General features: G+C 43.1%; 1 protein-coding gene across 2 annotated transcripts in view; it reads left to right on the forward strand.

Annotated features, from left to right (window-relative positions):
* Positions 1-16,289, forward strand: part of MAP3K5 (mitogen-activated protein kinase kinase kinase 5) — a 244,561-nt gene that overhangs the window by 18,550 nt on the left and 209,722 nt on the right. Inside the window, exon 1 of one of the 2 annotated variants that reach the window (XM_070461451.1) lies at positions 13,348-14,084. The exons of the other annotated variant lie outside the window; for it this stretch is intronic. Within the exon in view, the coding sequence (XP_070317552.1) occupies positions 13,661-14,084 (424 nt within the window). The 5' untranslated portion in view covers positions 13,348-13,660. Of the gene's footprint in view, positions 1-13,347; positions 14,085-16,289 lie in introns of those variants that run through there. 2 annotated transcript variants of the gene reach the window in all.

Raw genomic sequence — 16,289 nt, forward strand, 5'->3', positions numbered from 1 at the left:
GAAGCTCTTTAGTTTCTCTTTGTTTTCTGCCGTTATAGTGGTATCATCTGCATATCTGAGGTTATTGATATTTCTCCCGGCAATCTTGATTCCAGCTTGGAATTCATCCAGCCCGGCATTTCCCATGATGTACTCTGCACAGAAGTTAAATAAGCAGAGCGACAATATACAGTCTTGTCATACTTCTTTCCCAATTTTGAACCATTCAGTTGTTATGTGTCTGGTTCTAATTGTTGCTTCTTGTCTTGCATACAGGTTTCTCAGGAGGCAGGTAAGGTTGTCTGGTATTCTTATCTCTTTAAGAATTTTCCACAGTTTGTTGCCATCCACACAGTCAAAGGCTTTTCTTCAAGAGATCTCTGGTCTTTCCCATTCTATTGTTTCCCTCTATTTCTTTGCATTGTTTACTTAAGAATGCTTTCTTATCTCTCCTTGCTATTCGTTGAAACTCTGCATTCAGTTGAGTATATCTTTCCTTTTCTCCTTGCCTTTTGCTTTTTTTTCTTTTCTCAGCTATTTGTAAGGCCTCCTCAGACAACATTTGTTGCATTTCTTTTTCTTTGCAATGGTTTTGGTTACCACTTCTTGTGTAATGTTATGAACCTTTGTCCATAGTTCTTCAGGCATTCTGTCCACCAGATCTAATCCCTTGAATCTATTCATCACCTCCATTGTATAATCATAAAGGATTTGATTTAGCTCATACCTGAATGGTCTAGTGGTATTCCCTGCTTTCTTCTATTTAAGCCTGAATTTTGCAATAAGGAGCTCATGATCTGAGCCATGGTCAGCTCCAGGTCTTGTTTTTGTTGACTATATAGAGCTTCTCCATCTTCAGCTACAAAGAATATAATCAATCTGATTTTGGTATTGACCATCTGGTGATGTCCGTATGTGGAGTCATCTCTTGTGTTGTTGGTAGAGGGTGTTTGCTACGATCAGTGTCCTTCTTTGGCAAAACTCTGTTAGCCTTTGCACTGCTTCTTTTTGTATTTCAAGGCCAAACTTACCTGTAACTCCGTGTATTTTTGGACTTCCTACTTTTGCACTTCCAATCCCCTATAATAAAAAGGGGGCTTCCCTGGTGGCTCAGTGGTAAAGAATACACTTGTAATGCAGGAGCTGCAGGAGACACAGGTTTGATTCTTGGTTCGGGAAGATCCCCTGGAGAAGGAAATGGCAACCCACTCCAGTATTCTTGCCTGTAAAATCCCATGGACAGAGGAGCCTTGCAGGCTACAGTCCATGGGGTCTCAAAGAGTCAGACATGCCTGAAGCAACTGAGCACACACGCATGGTAAAAAGGACATTTTTTTGTGTGTGTGTTAGTTCTGGAATGTCTTGTAGGTCTAAACTGTTCAGCTTCAGCCTCTTCAGTGTAAGTGGTTGGGGCATAGACTTGGATTAGTGTGATGTTGAATGGTTTGTCTTGAAAACAAACCAAGGTCATTCTGTTGTTTTTGAGATGGCATTCAGGTACTTCATTTCGGACTCTTGTTGATTATTTTGAGGGCTACTCCATTTCTTCTAAGAGATTCTTGCCTATAGTAATAGATATAATGGGCATCTGAGTTAAATTGACCCATTCCCATCCATTTTAATTCACTGGTTCCTAAAATGTCAATGTCCACTCTTGCCACCTCCTATGTGACCACTTCCAATTTACCTTGATTCATGGACCTAACAGTTCAGGTTCCTATGCAGTATTGCTCTTTACAGCATCGGACTTTACTTTTCACTTTGTTCTAGCTTCCTGAGTGTTATATTTTTGTTACATTTCTTTGGAGGATATCAACCTTTTTCTGACAAGTAGTTACCTACTTAATAAATAAGTAAATCTACTTAAGGGAGAACTTTCTAATTTCTAAGCTCAGTTAAGAGAAAGTTAGGGTCTTCTATGCAGATTTCTAGAATTCTTTCTCTGTATAGCTTTCTCCTCTCAGATACATGTTCACATTCTAACCATCTAAGCCTCCTCAAATTTCAATCTTTTTATCTTCATATTAAGGTACTGGGAGTCTTGAAGCTCTCCTTCCTTACATTACTATACAGAAAATGCCTCCTGACAGAAAAGTCACCTAATTCTTTGCCCTTTTTTCAGGGTTCCAATTTGTGTACTGCTTGTTGTCAAATACCTGAAACTATAGGGAGTAAAGAATTATATAGCATGTGTTACCATTATATTAAGAAAATGAGACATATACATGTGTGTGTATTTCTATTACAAAATTCAGCAATATAATCCATTACTTTAAAAAAATATTTCTTGAATTTCTGATTCCAGCCATGACAGAGAAATAGGACTTGGGATTATTCTCCCAGTGAAAATAACCAGAAAACTAGAAAAATATGATTACGGTTAGAGATAGTCACCATTCCTTTTAATAGTTGCATAGTACTCCATTGAGTGAATATATCATAGTTTATTAAACCAATTCCTGAATGAGAACATTTGATGATGTTCAATCTTTTGTTATTGTAAACAGTACTGCTTCCCAAGAAGCACTTAGTGGTAAAGAAACTACCTGCCAATGCAGGAGGTATAAGAAATGCTGGTTAGATCCCTGGGTTGGGAAGATCCCCAAGAGAAGGGCATGGGAAATCACTCCAGTATTCTTGCTTGGAGAATACCATGGGAGGAGCCTGGAGGGCTGCAGTTCATAGGGTCGCAGAGTCAGATGTGTCCGAAGCAACTTAGCACACACACACACACACAAACAGTACTAAAATGAACTGCCTTGTAAAAATGTCTTTCATAATTTCACCAATGTAACCTTGGGGTACATTTTTAGAAACTGGATTACCAGTATTCTTGCCTGGAGAATCCCATGGACATAGAAGCCTGGTGGGCTACAGCCCATAGTGTTGCAGAGTCAGACATGACTGAGGCCATTTAATACACTCATGCCGGCCAAGGGTAAGTGGACATATACTTTTGCTAGATACTGCCAAATTTCCCTCTGCAGATATATTTTATCATTGTTTCATTCCACCAGAAATCAATGAATGCCCCCCCGCCTTCTTTTATCCTGTCACCAACAAAGTGTGTTGTGAAAGTTTTTGATTTTTGGCAACATAGTAAATAATGATGGTGCTAGTGGTAAAGAACCCACCTGCCAATGCAGGAGACATAAGAGATGCTGGTTCGATCTTTAGGTTGGGAAGATACCCTGGAGGAGGGCATGGCAACCCACTCCAGTATTCTTGCCTGGAGAATCCCCTGAACAGAGGACCCAGGCGGGCTACAGTCCATAGGGTCGCAAAGAGTCGGACATGACTGAAGCAACTTAGCATGCAGGCAGTAACTGAAAAATGGAATACTAGTATAATTTGAATTTGCATTTATCTCATTATGAATGAGGTTGAGTATCTCTTTATATGGTAAAAGACACATGTATTTCTATATTTATGAATTGCCTGCAGCTTTCTATAGCTCACTTTTCTATAGGACTTTTGGTCTCTATTTTTAGAAACTCATTTTAAGGGCTGTGCTCTCAGCTGCAGATATTTTTTCCTGGTTTGCTATTCATCTTTTTGGTTTGTGACATCATTTTCCATATGAAGACTTTTTATTTTTATGTTATCAAGTTTATGTATTTTTCCTCTTTCGTTTTTAAATTTTGAGTCATAGTCCGAAAAGTTTTCCTTGCTCCTAAGTTGAAAAGAATATACCCATATATTTTTTGAAGGTCTCCCCCAGGGGCTCAGGAGTAAAGAATTTGCCTGCAATGCAGAAGCCACAGGAGACACAGGTTCAATCCCTGGGTCAGGAAGATCCCCTGGAGAAGGGCATGGCAACCCACTCCAGTATTCTAGCCTGGAGAAGCCCAGGGACGGGGGAGCCTGGTGGGCTATAGTCCATAAGGTCACAAAGAGTCAGACATGACTGAAGCGACTTAGCACACGCACACACACACAAATTTATTGAGTGCTTATATATTTTCATTTTTTTCATGTTTTATCTCTTTATCAAGTTTACAATGAAAAAGAACTTGCAGCAAAAAAGTTCTATTTTAAAATACAGGCTTAAACACTTGCAAACCTCTTTCTCTGGTCTGGATTATATTCAGCCAGATAAGTTGACATACGAAGTTTGACATTCCAGAGGATTTCTTTATTCCTTGGCCTTCAAAAATACCATTTACTTCTGAGCCTCCTCCCTGTGCATTTTTTATAATTAGATCTTATATCCAAACGGAGTTTCTCTTGGTGTACGGTATGGGAAAGGAGTCTAATTTTATCTTTTCCATATGGCTTTGTAGTTACTCCAGCACCACTTTTACAAAGTCCCTTTGATCCAGTACTCTAAAAGTCTGTTTCTTATACTAAATTTTCCTATGTAATTTGATCTATTTATGGATTTTCTATTCTGTCTCATTGATTTATCTATTTATTCAAGAAGCAGTACTATTAATTTTAGAAGACTTACGTCACAGAAAATAGCTGTGACTACTTGGGGCAAAGTCACAGCTATTACTCCGGTGGAGTGACCTCAGCTATAGTTCCTGGCCTTTGAGGGTTCTTGATTTTGATCTTTTCTGAGCCTGGATGCCAACCTGGCATTGATGCATGAGTTCTAATACCCTCACAAAAAATTCATTTTTGGTTTTGGTAGTCAGAGTTGGGTTTCCAAAGCTTACACAAAAGGTCTTACTGTGGCTCTCTGTATTTGCCACGATTTGTTTATCTAAATTATATTAAAGAGATGCCTTTAACAGTGAGAATTGTAGTCAAAATGAGGGAAGAAGGAGACACAGTGACAGTCTGGGAAACAGTGAATGCGTGGGTGGGGTATGGAGCAATTGGAGAAGGAAATAGCAACCCACTCCAGTATTCTTGCCTGGAAAATCCCATGGACAGAAGAGACTGGTGGGCTACAGCCCATGGGAGTTGCAAAGAGTCGAACATGACTGGACACTTGTCAGCATGGAGCAAAACCTGGCCTTTCTTTTTTAAAACTGCTATAACTTACTAGGACAGAACTAGAAACAAAAATGTTGGCAACTAAACTTTTAAAAGAAGCATTTCAATGATTATATCAAAAGTCATTCCAGCCTGAGGAGACCTGAGATGCTGCAAGATCACTGTTCCTTCCTGAGACCAGGCTTGAAATATTCCAGAAGCATCTTAATTTCCTTTTGGGTTTAGGTACAGGCCTAAAGTTCTCCATCGAGCCACAGTTTTCTTTCTAAAATAAAGATAGGATTGTATTACTCCTCTGCTTAAAACCCTTGATTGTCTCCTTTTCTTATGGGCTTCCCAGGTGGTGCGGGTGGTAAAGAACCTGCCTGACAATGCAGGAGACCTAAGACACGGGTTCAATCTCTGGGTTAGAAAGCTGCATGGCAACCTTCTCCAGTATTCTTGCCTGGAGAATCCCATGAACAGAAGGGCCTGCTTAAAACCCTTGAATGTCTCCTTTTCTTATAGAATGAAATTGAACTTAACTCTCTTGAAGATGCTTCAAAATCTAGCCTCAGCCTCAGTTTCCATACTTGTTTCTGAACAACTGTCATATCAGACATGTATTCTAATTGTAGTAGCAATAGTAAGCAAATTGCTTTATCAAATCCTATAGGTATATTGAAGGTGTCCTGTGCTTAAACTTATTTAAATTACATCTCTGGGGGAGGGCGGTGGGGGTTCGGTGAAGGGTCTTTATTTGTGTACAAGTCCTTAGTTAGATCTGATCTGCACCTGTGGCTAAGAACCACTGCTCCTGGTGTTGGCTGAAATGGATGGAGAGAGAGTTAGAAGCTGTTGGATAAGGGAAGAAACCAAGTTCATTTTCCAGGACTATAGATTTTTTTCCTGGAGAATTAAGAAATTCAAAACATGATTTTGTATTAAAATAAATTGGCATTAATTATGAAATAAATGGCAAACATCAAGACAAAACAGAGGCATCAAACAGATGCAAACAAACCACATTCACCCTTGTGGACTATAACCTCAAATTATTTCTCAAGACTTCACACTCCCTGGCTTGGAAGGGAGAAGTTTGGAAACACAGCTACTGTACACAGCTTCCAGAACAAGTAAGAATGGTCTTTTGACGTGATATTTTAGTATTTAAATTTGACAGATAGACTGTCTTAACTTCTCAGCCTTCTTCTTTTAAACGTTATGCAGCTGTCAAACGCACTGGTTATATTATGCATGCCTACTGTTTTTGATATGATTACCTCTTAACTGGTGGCCTATTTTTCTATCAGGAGGCACCTGATAGATCTGGTTATCTCTCCTTTAGTGATATTAGTAACTACTGATCATCCGTATCTGAATCCAAATTCACTGAGTTGCAAGATGAACTGGTCCTCACATCACAGTGAAAAAAGCAGATGTGACGTGATGGTCTTTTCCTCCCATTACAATAAAGAGCACAAGCTCTATACTGGAAACCTGGTCTTGTTACTAACTCCTTATCTGGCATTGGGGCCTTCCCTGGTGGCTCAGATGGTAAAGCATCTGCCCGCTATATAGGAGATCAGGGTTCGATCCCTAAGTCAGGAAGATTCCCTGGAGAAGGGATTGTCTACTCACTCCAGTATACTGGCCTGGAGAGTCCCACGGACAGAGGAGCATGGCAGGCTACAGTCCATGTAGTTGCAAAGAGCTGGACATGACTGAACAACTAACACTTTCAGTACTTCACTTCACTTATCTGACATCAGGTAACCTTTTCCCTCTGGGTTCCTGGAGTCCTTATCATAAAAATGTGAGATATGCCTATAAAGCAGTTAGCATGGTGAGATGGGCACTTGTTATTTTTCCAAATGGAAATTGCTCTAAGACACATTTGATCATGTTATTACTAGAAAATGAACTTGGCATCAGTTACAGTGGAAGTAACTTATTATGCAAAAATTAAAATGAGTCCTTTGATTGTAGATTCCTCACTATCTAGATTTTACTCACTGCATCTCCTGAGTATTTTAACCTGCTTTACGGTTCTATGTATTTCTTGGAATTAGTTATTGAATGTCAGCTTCAGATTCTGGGGTTTTGATGAGAATCACACCTACTGTTTCTGGTATGATTACCTCATAATTGGTGGTCTGTTTTTCTATCAGGAAGCACATAATTCTGGTTATCTCTCCCTTAGGGATATTAGTAACTATTGATCATCCATACCTGAATCCAAATTTACTGAGTTGCAAAATGGTGAAAATTCTAACCACCTTAGACTCTATATGTATTATATGAAATATTTCTATAAAGATAACATTCCCTCATCCACTGTGGTTACCCAGTAGTATTTTCATTCTTTACACATTTCATTTTGGTAGAACTGGTATCCTAACTGAATATTTAAACACAGCATATTAGAGCTTTAAAGGAGTTTCAGCTTAACCTAATCCAGCACTCTTTTTACGGAGAAGGCACTGGCGACCCACTCCAGTGGGTCCCACAGTGTTCTTGCCTGGAGAATCCCAGGGATGGAGGAGCCTGGTGGGCTGCCGTCTATGAGGCTGCACAGAATTGGACATGACTGACGCGACTTAGCAGCAGCAGCAGCACTTTTTTAATAGATGAAGAAATAAACTTGAAGAAGTTACATCAGTTTTCCAATTTCTAAAAGCTCATGGTAGTTAGTAGAGTCTCAGCAGGATATAAGTCAATTTGTTGTTCAGTTGCTAAGTTGTGTCCAACTCTTTTCAACCCCATGGACTATAGCATGCCAGGCTTCCCTGTCCTTCTCTATCTCCTGGAGTTTGCTCAAACTTATGTCCATTGAGTTAGTAGGCCATTCAACTATCTCATTCTCTGTCGCCCCCTTCTTCTCCTATCTTCAATTCTTTCCCAGCATCAGGGTATTTTCCAGTGAATCAGCTCTTTGCATCAGGTGGCCAAAGTATTGGAGCTTCACCTTCAGCATCAATTCTTCCAATGAATAGTCAGGGTTGATTTCTTTTAGGATTAAATAGTTTGATCTCCTTGTTGTCCAAGGGAGAGTAAACATTGACATTTTAGGAATCAGTGAAGTAAAATGGATGAGAATGGGTGAATTTAGTTCTGATGACAATTATATCTACTACAGTGGGCAAGAATCTCTTAGAAGAAATGGAGTAGCCCTCATAGTCAATAAGAGTCTAAAATGCAGTACTTGGGTGCAGTCTCAAAAATGAAAAAATGATCTCGGTTTGTTTCCAAGACAATTTGAGGTGGCTTTATTTATAAAAAGACTAACTGCAAAGGTGCAGAGGAGTTATAGAGAAGCTTTAAAGAGCTGTGCAGGAACTCGGAGCTAGAAGCTTCAGAGCCATCATCATTTCTAGGTGTCAAAGAACAAGGTGACAAGGTGAGGGATGAGCATGAAACCGTGTACTTCCTATAGGATCTGCCACCTCGAGAAGAGCAACGACTTCCTATTGAGCAATATGGCCAGCCTGACATAACTCATGAGTCACGATATCCGTCCTTCCTCAGATCTCCTGCCTGGACTCCCCATTGACCAAACCCAGTTGGTAAACAGAAAGCAAGGAAGCCCATTGATTTAATTCATACAGGTTAGCCTCCGGAGGCAGAGACTATGCAGATACGAATGGAGAGTGGATCTAGAGAAGAACTCAGGAACAGGGCACTGAGGCAGGATTGGATTCAGATTCTTGCTCCTACCCTACCACTCTTCCATGCGTTCAAATGTTTGTCTACATCCCTGGATCTTATATTAGTAATTCACAGGCCAGGATAATGTCATCTTCCTCTGGAGTGAATTTTGTTTGTTGAATGCCTGGAATTTTCTTAATCCAGTTTCAGGGTTTATGATTTTTTTCCTGGGTTGCTCAGACATCTGGAGGAAGAGTTGTTATCCATGAAAGTGTCATTTTGTGTCCAGTTCACACCTACTTCTAAACTATATCATCCTTGCTTTTTTTGAACCCTTCCAGGTGTCAAAAATGTAGTTCGGCCTCCCAGTTGCCTAAGTCAGGTTCATAAAAATTGTCAGGCCAAAAGCAGCCCCAACTGTAGGCACACCCTCTGAATCCTTGTCCTTTCTTCGAGAATCTGGTCCGATAGCTCCTCATTCTCTCATTAGTTCTTTGATAACCTCTATTTTAAATTTTTTCCAGCATTCTTAGTTTTCTCTAGTGAGAGGGATGATCAGTATTATCTAAACTGGTCATAATCAGAAGCAGAAATCTCTCCTTTATATTTCTCTAGCTCTTTTTTAAGAAAAAATTTTACCTTACCTGTAGGTGTTCTCAAAGGTGTCCCAAGGATAATCTCTAAATGGAAGCGTGATGGATTCTGAATGAGGATATAATTTCAACCAGTAAACTTCAGTTCTGCTGCCATGCTTTTTTTTTTTTCCTGAAATGTTCTATATTATACATCACAGCTGCCAATCTGCTTTCTGAAGTTTTCAACTTCTTAATGACACCAGAGATTTAGGGCACAGGGTGGAGTTAGACTGACATGTGACTGCTGAGGTGGATGTGTGAATCTGAGGGCCACTAAACACAGAGAATTTTCCCAGTGTATCATAATTACGGAAACAACTGTGCTTAGGAGTTTGTACTGATTCAGAGAAAATACATGTAGCTTAATGGTCTGCAAGATCCTTCATCTCAGACTCAGGCTCCCATGCCTTTTTAAAGTGTAAAGATGTCACAGGGGAATTCCCTGATAGTCCAGTAGTTCTAGCTCTATGCTTCTGCCACAAGGGGCATGGGTTTGAGCCCTGGTCAGGGAACTAAGATCCCACATGCTCAGTAAGGCCAAAATAAATTTTAAAAATTAAAAAACAAAGATGTCACAAACTATTCATGATATTATAATTCTATCATTCATTCAGTATGGTTTAATCTTTGCCAAGAGCTTCTAAGGAGGCCTCTATTTTTGGTAAGGATCTAAACAATACGTTACTTCTCTATTTCCTTGAATTCTTTTTGTCCCTGATGCAGGATGCCAATTTGTGAGCTTGCAATAAAAAATATAATCCCCTCAATTCCTCTTTTTTTAAGTTAATATAACTAGAAAGCATTGTATCTGACATATTCCTCTTAAATGCCTTCACTGAATTAATATTTAATATTATGACCTTGGCTTTAAAAATATTAAATATAAGTTTGAAGAACATATATACTTGTTACAAGTATATTCAACTGCACTGTATTGCCCATTGTCCTCCATATCAGAGTCTATATAATAAAGTCTTTATAGGATTCCATGCCAGATTAAGACTTGACTCTTCAATATGAATATGTGTACTTTTATATACACATGTATTTTCTTCTTAAGTACATTTTTATGTATGTTTATGTATTTTGTTTTTGACAGTCAAAACACAGAGCAAAATTTAGCAATCAAATTTTTAATTTATCCTAGCTGCTTGATACCTTTTACTAGCTTCCTTGTTCATTTCTGATACTTTAAAATTATATTTACCTTGCTTTGTACATAGCATTTAATACTTTTTGGAATTAAGAGTCTATAATATTCCTTCTTATCTACCTGAGGATGCAGAGAAAGAGGCAAATCTGTCACCTAAAGTAAAAGCTAAGTTAGCTAGAAGACACCTGGCCATTTCAGGTTTAAAGTTTTCCCTTTTATCTCTTCAAGAGTAAACCTGGAAGCCCAAGCCAGGCAATGATTTCTCTCCTGTCCACCACTACCATATTAGATGTGCTTTTGGATTAGAAAACCTGCTCCTTATATACAGATGAACTGCAAAAAGCAACTTCTGGGTGACCCAATTAGAAAAAGGCTTTCATTCCTCCAGACCCACACACCCTGAGGCAGGCATGGCAAACTTGAGGCTAAAGGGATTTCAGCACCACACCCATGCCCTCGGCATGGTGTCCCTGCCTACACACAGGATTCAATTTGAGTTGTGAACTGAACCATTTGAATTTAAACACTTTGAACTGTTTATCAGCTATAAAAATGAAAATTTCATCTGGATTCATCTAAAACAGGTTGTGTAAGGTTAATCAGCTAAACCATGCCCGTTTAGGTGGGAGAGCCTTGGGACCAAGACCTGCTTTTTCTTCCAGCACTGTATTGGAGTTTAGTTGCCAGTAATCAGTAACATCTCTGAAGATATTAAATCAATTCTAAATAAAACAAAGTGACCAAAGTAAAACAAACTGTGTATGAATGGTGGATCTGAAAAAATCTGGAAGGGAAGCAAAGATGACATAGTCTAAAAGTTATAGTTTTTAGAAAATAGCTTTATGAATACTCTTGGGCCTTATTTGTGTAGTCAAATGCTATTTGAGAATTTGGGCATTCTAATTTTACAGATATGGTCTCTCCTGCATTTTTTGTTTTGGGTCAGGATGGGGTAGAGGATTGTATACTTTCACAGAAGTTTGGAGGTTTGACAAGTTGTTGGAAATATTAAAGAATATATATTTATCAGTAATCCATCCATGTTTCTGTATGATCAGCGATTCATTAAATATCTATTTTCCTATGGTATCAAGTTCAAAAGCAGATGTGGATCACATAGATTTCAGTTTCCTTACTAGAAGTTTACTTCCATCATTTTACAAATCTTTAGAAAAATCTAAGGTCACTTGGCTTCATTGAGAATACAGTTGTTCAGCTGCTGGGTGTTTCCCCATATTATTTCCTTTCTTCTTTTAACCCTCTCCTGCTCAACTGTTTTATCCTCCTTCCCCGCTGTTGTTTAGTCGCTAAGTCATGTCTGATACTTGCAACCGCAGGGACTGTAGCTTGCCAAGCTCCTCTGTCCATGGGATTTCCCAGGCAAGAATACTGGAGTGGGTTGCCATTTCCTTCTTACCCACTCAGGGAAAGAACCCACCACTCCTGCACTGGCAGATGGATTCTTCCCCACTGATCCACCAAGGAAGCCCCCCTTCCCTCCTAGCTTGCATGTAATTTGCAGTATTCTTCTACCTGTTTCATAGAACTTAATCATCTCTGTTCCTGGAGATGGAAAGTCTAAACCTGTTACTTAATTTCACTGTAGGTTCCACTGGTTCTCCTAAAGTTATAGCATTCTGGAGAAGTTCTCTGAGAACTTGCACATATGTTTTTACTTCCCAAATAAGTACATACGCTTTGATTGCTCTTAAGCAAGCCAGGCATTCCCCTCTCCCCTCCCCCACCCCCAGTGCAATTTTTAAAAAATTGAAGTAATTGCTTAATTTCCCTCTTTCATCTGGCAGATAGACGATGATTTGCCAGGGCCAGGATAGAACCGGTTTTCTATCTCAAATAAGTATACGGTGCGTTGGGGGAAATTTTATGAACTCAAATGGGAATGCAAATGTTATACCGTTCAGCACTTGGAGCTAATCAATTATTCACGATAGCAGAGCTATTGAAAACTTGCAAACATAAAGTACCAGGGGCTGCTGCTGCTGCTAAGTCGCTTCAGTCGTATCCGACTCTGTGCGACCCCACAGACGGCAGCCCACCAGGCTCCTCTGTCCACTGGATTCTCCAGGCAAGAATACTGGAGGGGGTTGCCATTTCCTTCTCCAGGACCAGGGGCAGACCCTATAAATTCAGCCTGCCACTTCCGGAGAGCCACTGTTGAGGCCGCCTGCAGGACCGTAGTTAAAATCCTCGGGCCCTGCGCCACGCGGGCCTCCCCACGCGGCCCTCTTGCTCCCCGCGCCGCACATGGGACCCGACCGCACGGCGGAGCTAGGCTGGCACCGGCCGGAGGAGGGCGCCGTGGTCACGGGGAACGTGGCGCGTGCCTCCTGGCGCTGGCTAAGACCCGAGTATTCGCAGGAGAGACTTTATTTTTTGCGCCATCCTATAGTCGCGTGCGCTCCGGGCTGTTGCCGACTCCAGGTTGTCTTGGGTGGGGAGCCCAGTGGGTGACGGAGGAGAACCTTGGCCTCGCGCGGTGCTCCGGGCTGGGCTGCGGTCCGGGAGCCGCGACGCGGTCGGTTTCGTCCGGACTCGAGCTTCCCAGCAGCGCCCTCCCCCGGGGCGGGCCCAGACTTTCGGGGCCGCGACGAGTGGGCGGCAAAAAGCCGGTGGCGGACCGGGCGAGCGGCTGCAAGGAGCGGCGAGACTCGAGCGGCCGGGCTGGTGCCGGGACGAAGCGGCCGCGGCGATCGGAAGAGAACGGGGCCGGGGCAGGAGGAGGAAATAGAGCCGATGAAGGGGAGCTGCCGCCGAGGAAGGAGGCGGATCCTTTCGGCGGCCGCTGCCGCTGTTCCGGGACGCGGTCCAGGGAGTCTGCCCGCCCGCGAGGTGCTGGCCAGGTAGCTCCCCACCCAGAGGGCCCCCTCCCCGGCCCCTCCCAGGGTGCCCGGCACGGAAGGAGCCGGGACCGCGCTCCCGGGTGGCCAGGGCGCACCGCACCCCCGAGAGCGGCGCCCTTGAGCCGCACCGCGCAGCAGGTTCGCGAGCCTACTTGTCGGCGGGCCAAGAAAAGGAAGCGCGGTCCCTTCCCGCTCAGCCCGGCTCCCCACCCCTTGTACTCTACACCCTGCAGCGGGCGAGCGGCGCGGCCACGGAGGCGCCGAGGAGGGGCGAGCCGCCGCCGGGCAGCGGCGTCCCTTCGGGGGAGAGGGCGCCGGAGAGGAGGCGGAGGCGCGGCGCGGAAGGCGCGACGCGGGATGGCAGCTGCTTAGCCCGGCGCGCGCGGAGCAGCCCCGAGCTGTGGCTGGCCAGACGGTGCGGCTGGGCGGGCGACGCCGCCGCGGCAGCCCGGCCGGGAGAGATGAGCGCGGAGGCGGGCGAGGGCATCACTTTCTCCGTGCCACCCTTCGCCGAGGGCGGCAGCTACCGGAGGGGAGGAGCGGCGACGGCGGCCGGGGACGAGGAGAACCAGCTGCCACCGCCGCCACCGGGCAGCTTCTGGAACGTGGAGAGTGCCGCCGCTCCGGGCGCCGGCTGTCCCAGTGCCACCTCCGGGAGCAGCGCCACCCGGTGCCGGGGCAACTCTGGGGGCGGAGGCGGCCGACGGACCACGGTGGCCTATGTCATCAACGAGGCGAGCCAGGGGCAGCTGGTGGTGGCCGAGAGCGAGGCCCTGCAGTGCCTGCGGGAGGCGTGCGAGACGGTGGGCGCCGCCCTGGAGACCCTGCATTTTGGGAAACTGGACTTTGGGGAAACTGCGGTGCTGGACCGATTTTACAATGCAGGTGCGTGCGATTTTACAGTGCAGGGCTCCAGCCTCCGCGGTCAGGGGCCACCTCAGTGGGGAAAGGTGTTGTTCCTCCTCCCCCCTGCCCCCATAAGAAAAATCGATCAGTTTCTGGGCAGCAATCGAGCATCTCACTTATTTACTTCTTGCCCCACCTTAGGGGCAGCGAGCGGCGCTGCGTGACTGCTCGGGTCGCTCGCAGCTCGGGGCAGAGTCTGACCGCCCGGCCGCCAGCCCGCGCTGGGAGTCGCGGGGTGCGTGTGGTCCTCTTGAAGAACTTCTGTTCGCCTGCACTGCGAGTTTTTGGTCCCAGTCAGCCCTGCTCTATCCAGTGTTTTGGTTTCTCTTCTGTTAGGTTTGGCCCACATTTTCCTTCTATATATACCTGTGCCTGTTTTAGAAGATGTCCTCATTTTTTTTCCGTGTACTTTTGAGAGTACAAAAATTCTGACTTGTGCCACGCAGCCAGCTGCACGCAGAGAGGATCTGTATAATTTGCATGTTATGTCACGATCTTCCCAACTCCCTTTCCCTGAAGTTTGGTGGCTTGATTTCCCATCTCTTACCAATTTGAATTTTCAAGTAATTACTTTCAAAAGCAACTTTTGTAATTTGACAGTAAGCTTGTGTGATATCTCTGTTGGAATTTTGGTGAAAAAGCAGAGTCTGTTTTTTATGACTCCATATACCCCGATGGGCTGCCAAGTATATAATTTAACATTATGTAAAACGCTGATACCCAGTTTTAATAACTAAGTTAGATTGGCCATTAAAGTGTGCCCATTAGAGTGGCTGCTAGAGTAATTCATGAAAAAAAATATTTTCAGCCACAGATTTCAGAAAGTGTCATTGCAATTCAAGTGACTGAAGCAATTTGCTATCTGTTAGCAAATGTTAGAGATAAAAGCATGTAACTGAAATTAACCTTTAGCACCCTGTACAACCAATGTTGAGAATATATACATATTTATTTTTTTGTAAGTGTAGGCATAAAATTTGATTTAATGGTGCTTTCAGACAATAAGTTTCTTGCATTGTGATCACATAGAAGGTTTTATATTCCAATCTTGTTTCCAGTTCTGATTCTCTTCAGTCTTTTCAGAACACCTGAAGTAGGCTTATGTCAGCCTTGGAATTTAGCCAAAACTGAGTATTTTAAGAACAAGAAGAACTTCATGTGAAGGAAGCCAGATTAAATAAACTAAGACTTTCTGGTTCTGGTATATTTTACAGTATTAGTCTTCATAACTGGACATGGGTAGAATATAGTTTAGCTTGGGTCTTTGTGTGACTTGCTGTAAAAATTACATAAATATAACATTTCTAAAAATTACAGCATTTTAATTTTTGGATTATAATTTGGAAAAAGCTTCAAAGAACTGAAAGATATATGAGGAAAACACCCAATGAAGTGCTAAACCTATTTTTATTGCTTTGATAGATTGGGTATGTTTTTGTAAAAATAATCTTTAAGCTAATTTGAAAGACTTTCCTAACAAGCTTCACGTAATGTTTATTCTCCAAATACTATCTCTGGGAAAGGGAGAGAGAAAGACTAGACAGTACCAGACATTTGAAATGTATCTCATTTAATCCTCCAAGCAAGCCTATGAGAGAAGTATTTAGCTACCTTCTTTAGATGCGAAAACCATCATCAGTGATGGAGGGGCTCCATCACTGGCTCAAGGTTGTGGCTAATAACTGGTCAATGGAGGGTCCCACTTTGGGTGCCTGACTGTAAAAGGTCCGGCTTCACCCTTGCTACCTCCATTTAGCTGTACTGATTTATTCTCAGAATTAAGAACGGGAAGCATCGAACTCGTGATGGAGAGCTGGTGGGGATGTTGTAAGCCATCGTGTGCAATGTGGAATAGTGGAGAGGAGGACACACTCTAGGGAGACCAGTGTTTCCGGGTCAGCTCTGGCCCATCCCACTGTTGAGCTCAACCTAAGCAGGCCCCAGTTTCACCTCTGCCTGTGACGTGAACTCTCAGGTCTCTCGTTCAGCAAGAAAACGTTGAAGATGTGACAGAATGAAAATGGTATCGGTTTTGTTTTTCTAAACTCGAGGGAGGCCAAGGTGAACAGCAGTAGAACTCGACTTCTGATTTCTAAGAGAGCACTTGCTTGTCCTCTGTAAAGAGCCAGATGGCATAAATGTTTTCGATTTCGCTGGAGGTGACTCTCACACCTTCTCAGTTCT

The sequence above is a fragment of the Odocoileus virginianus genome, chromosome 34 (genome assembly GCF_023699985.2).
Source record: "Odocoileus virginianus isolate 20LAN1187 ecotype Illinois chromosome 34, Ovbor_1.2, whole genome shotgun sequence".
NCBI lineage: Eukaryota > Metazoa > Chordata > Mammalia > Artiodactyla > Cervidae > Odocoileus > Odocoileus virginianus.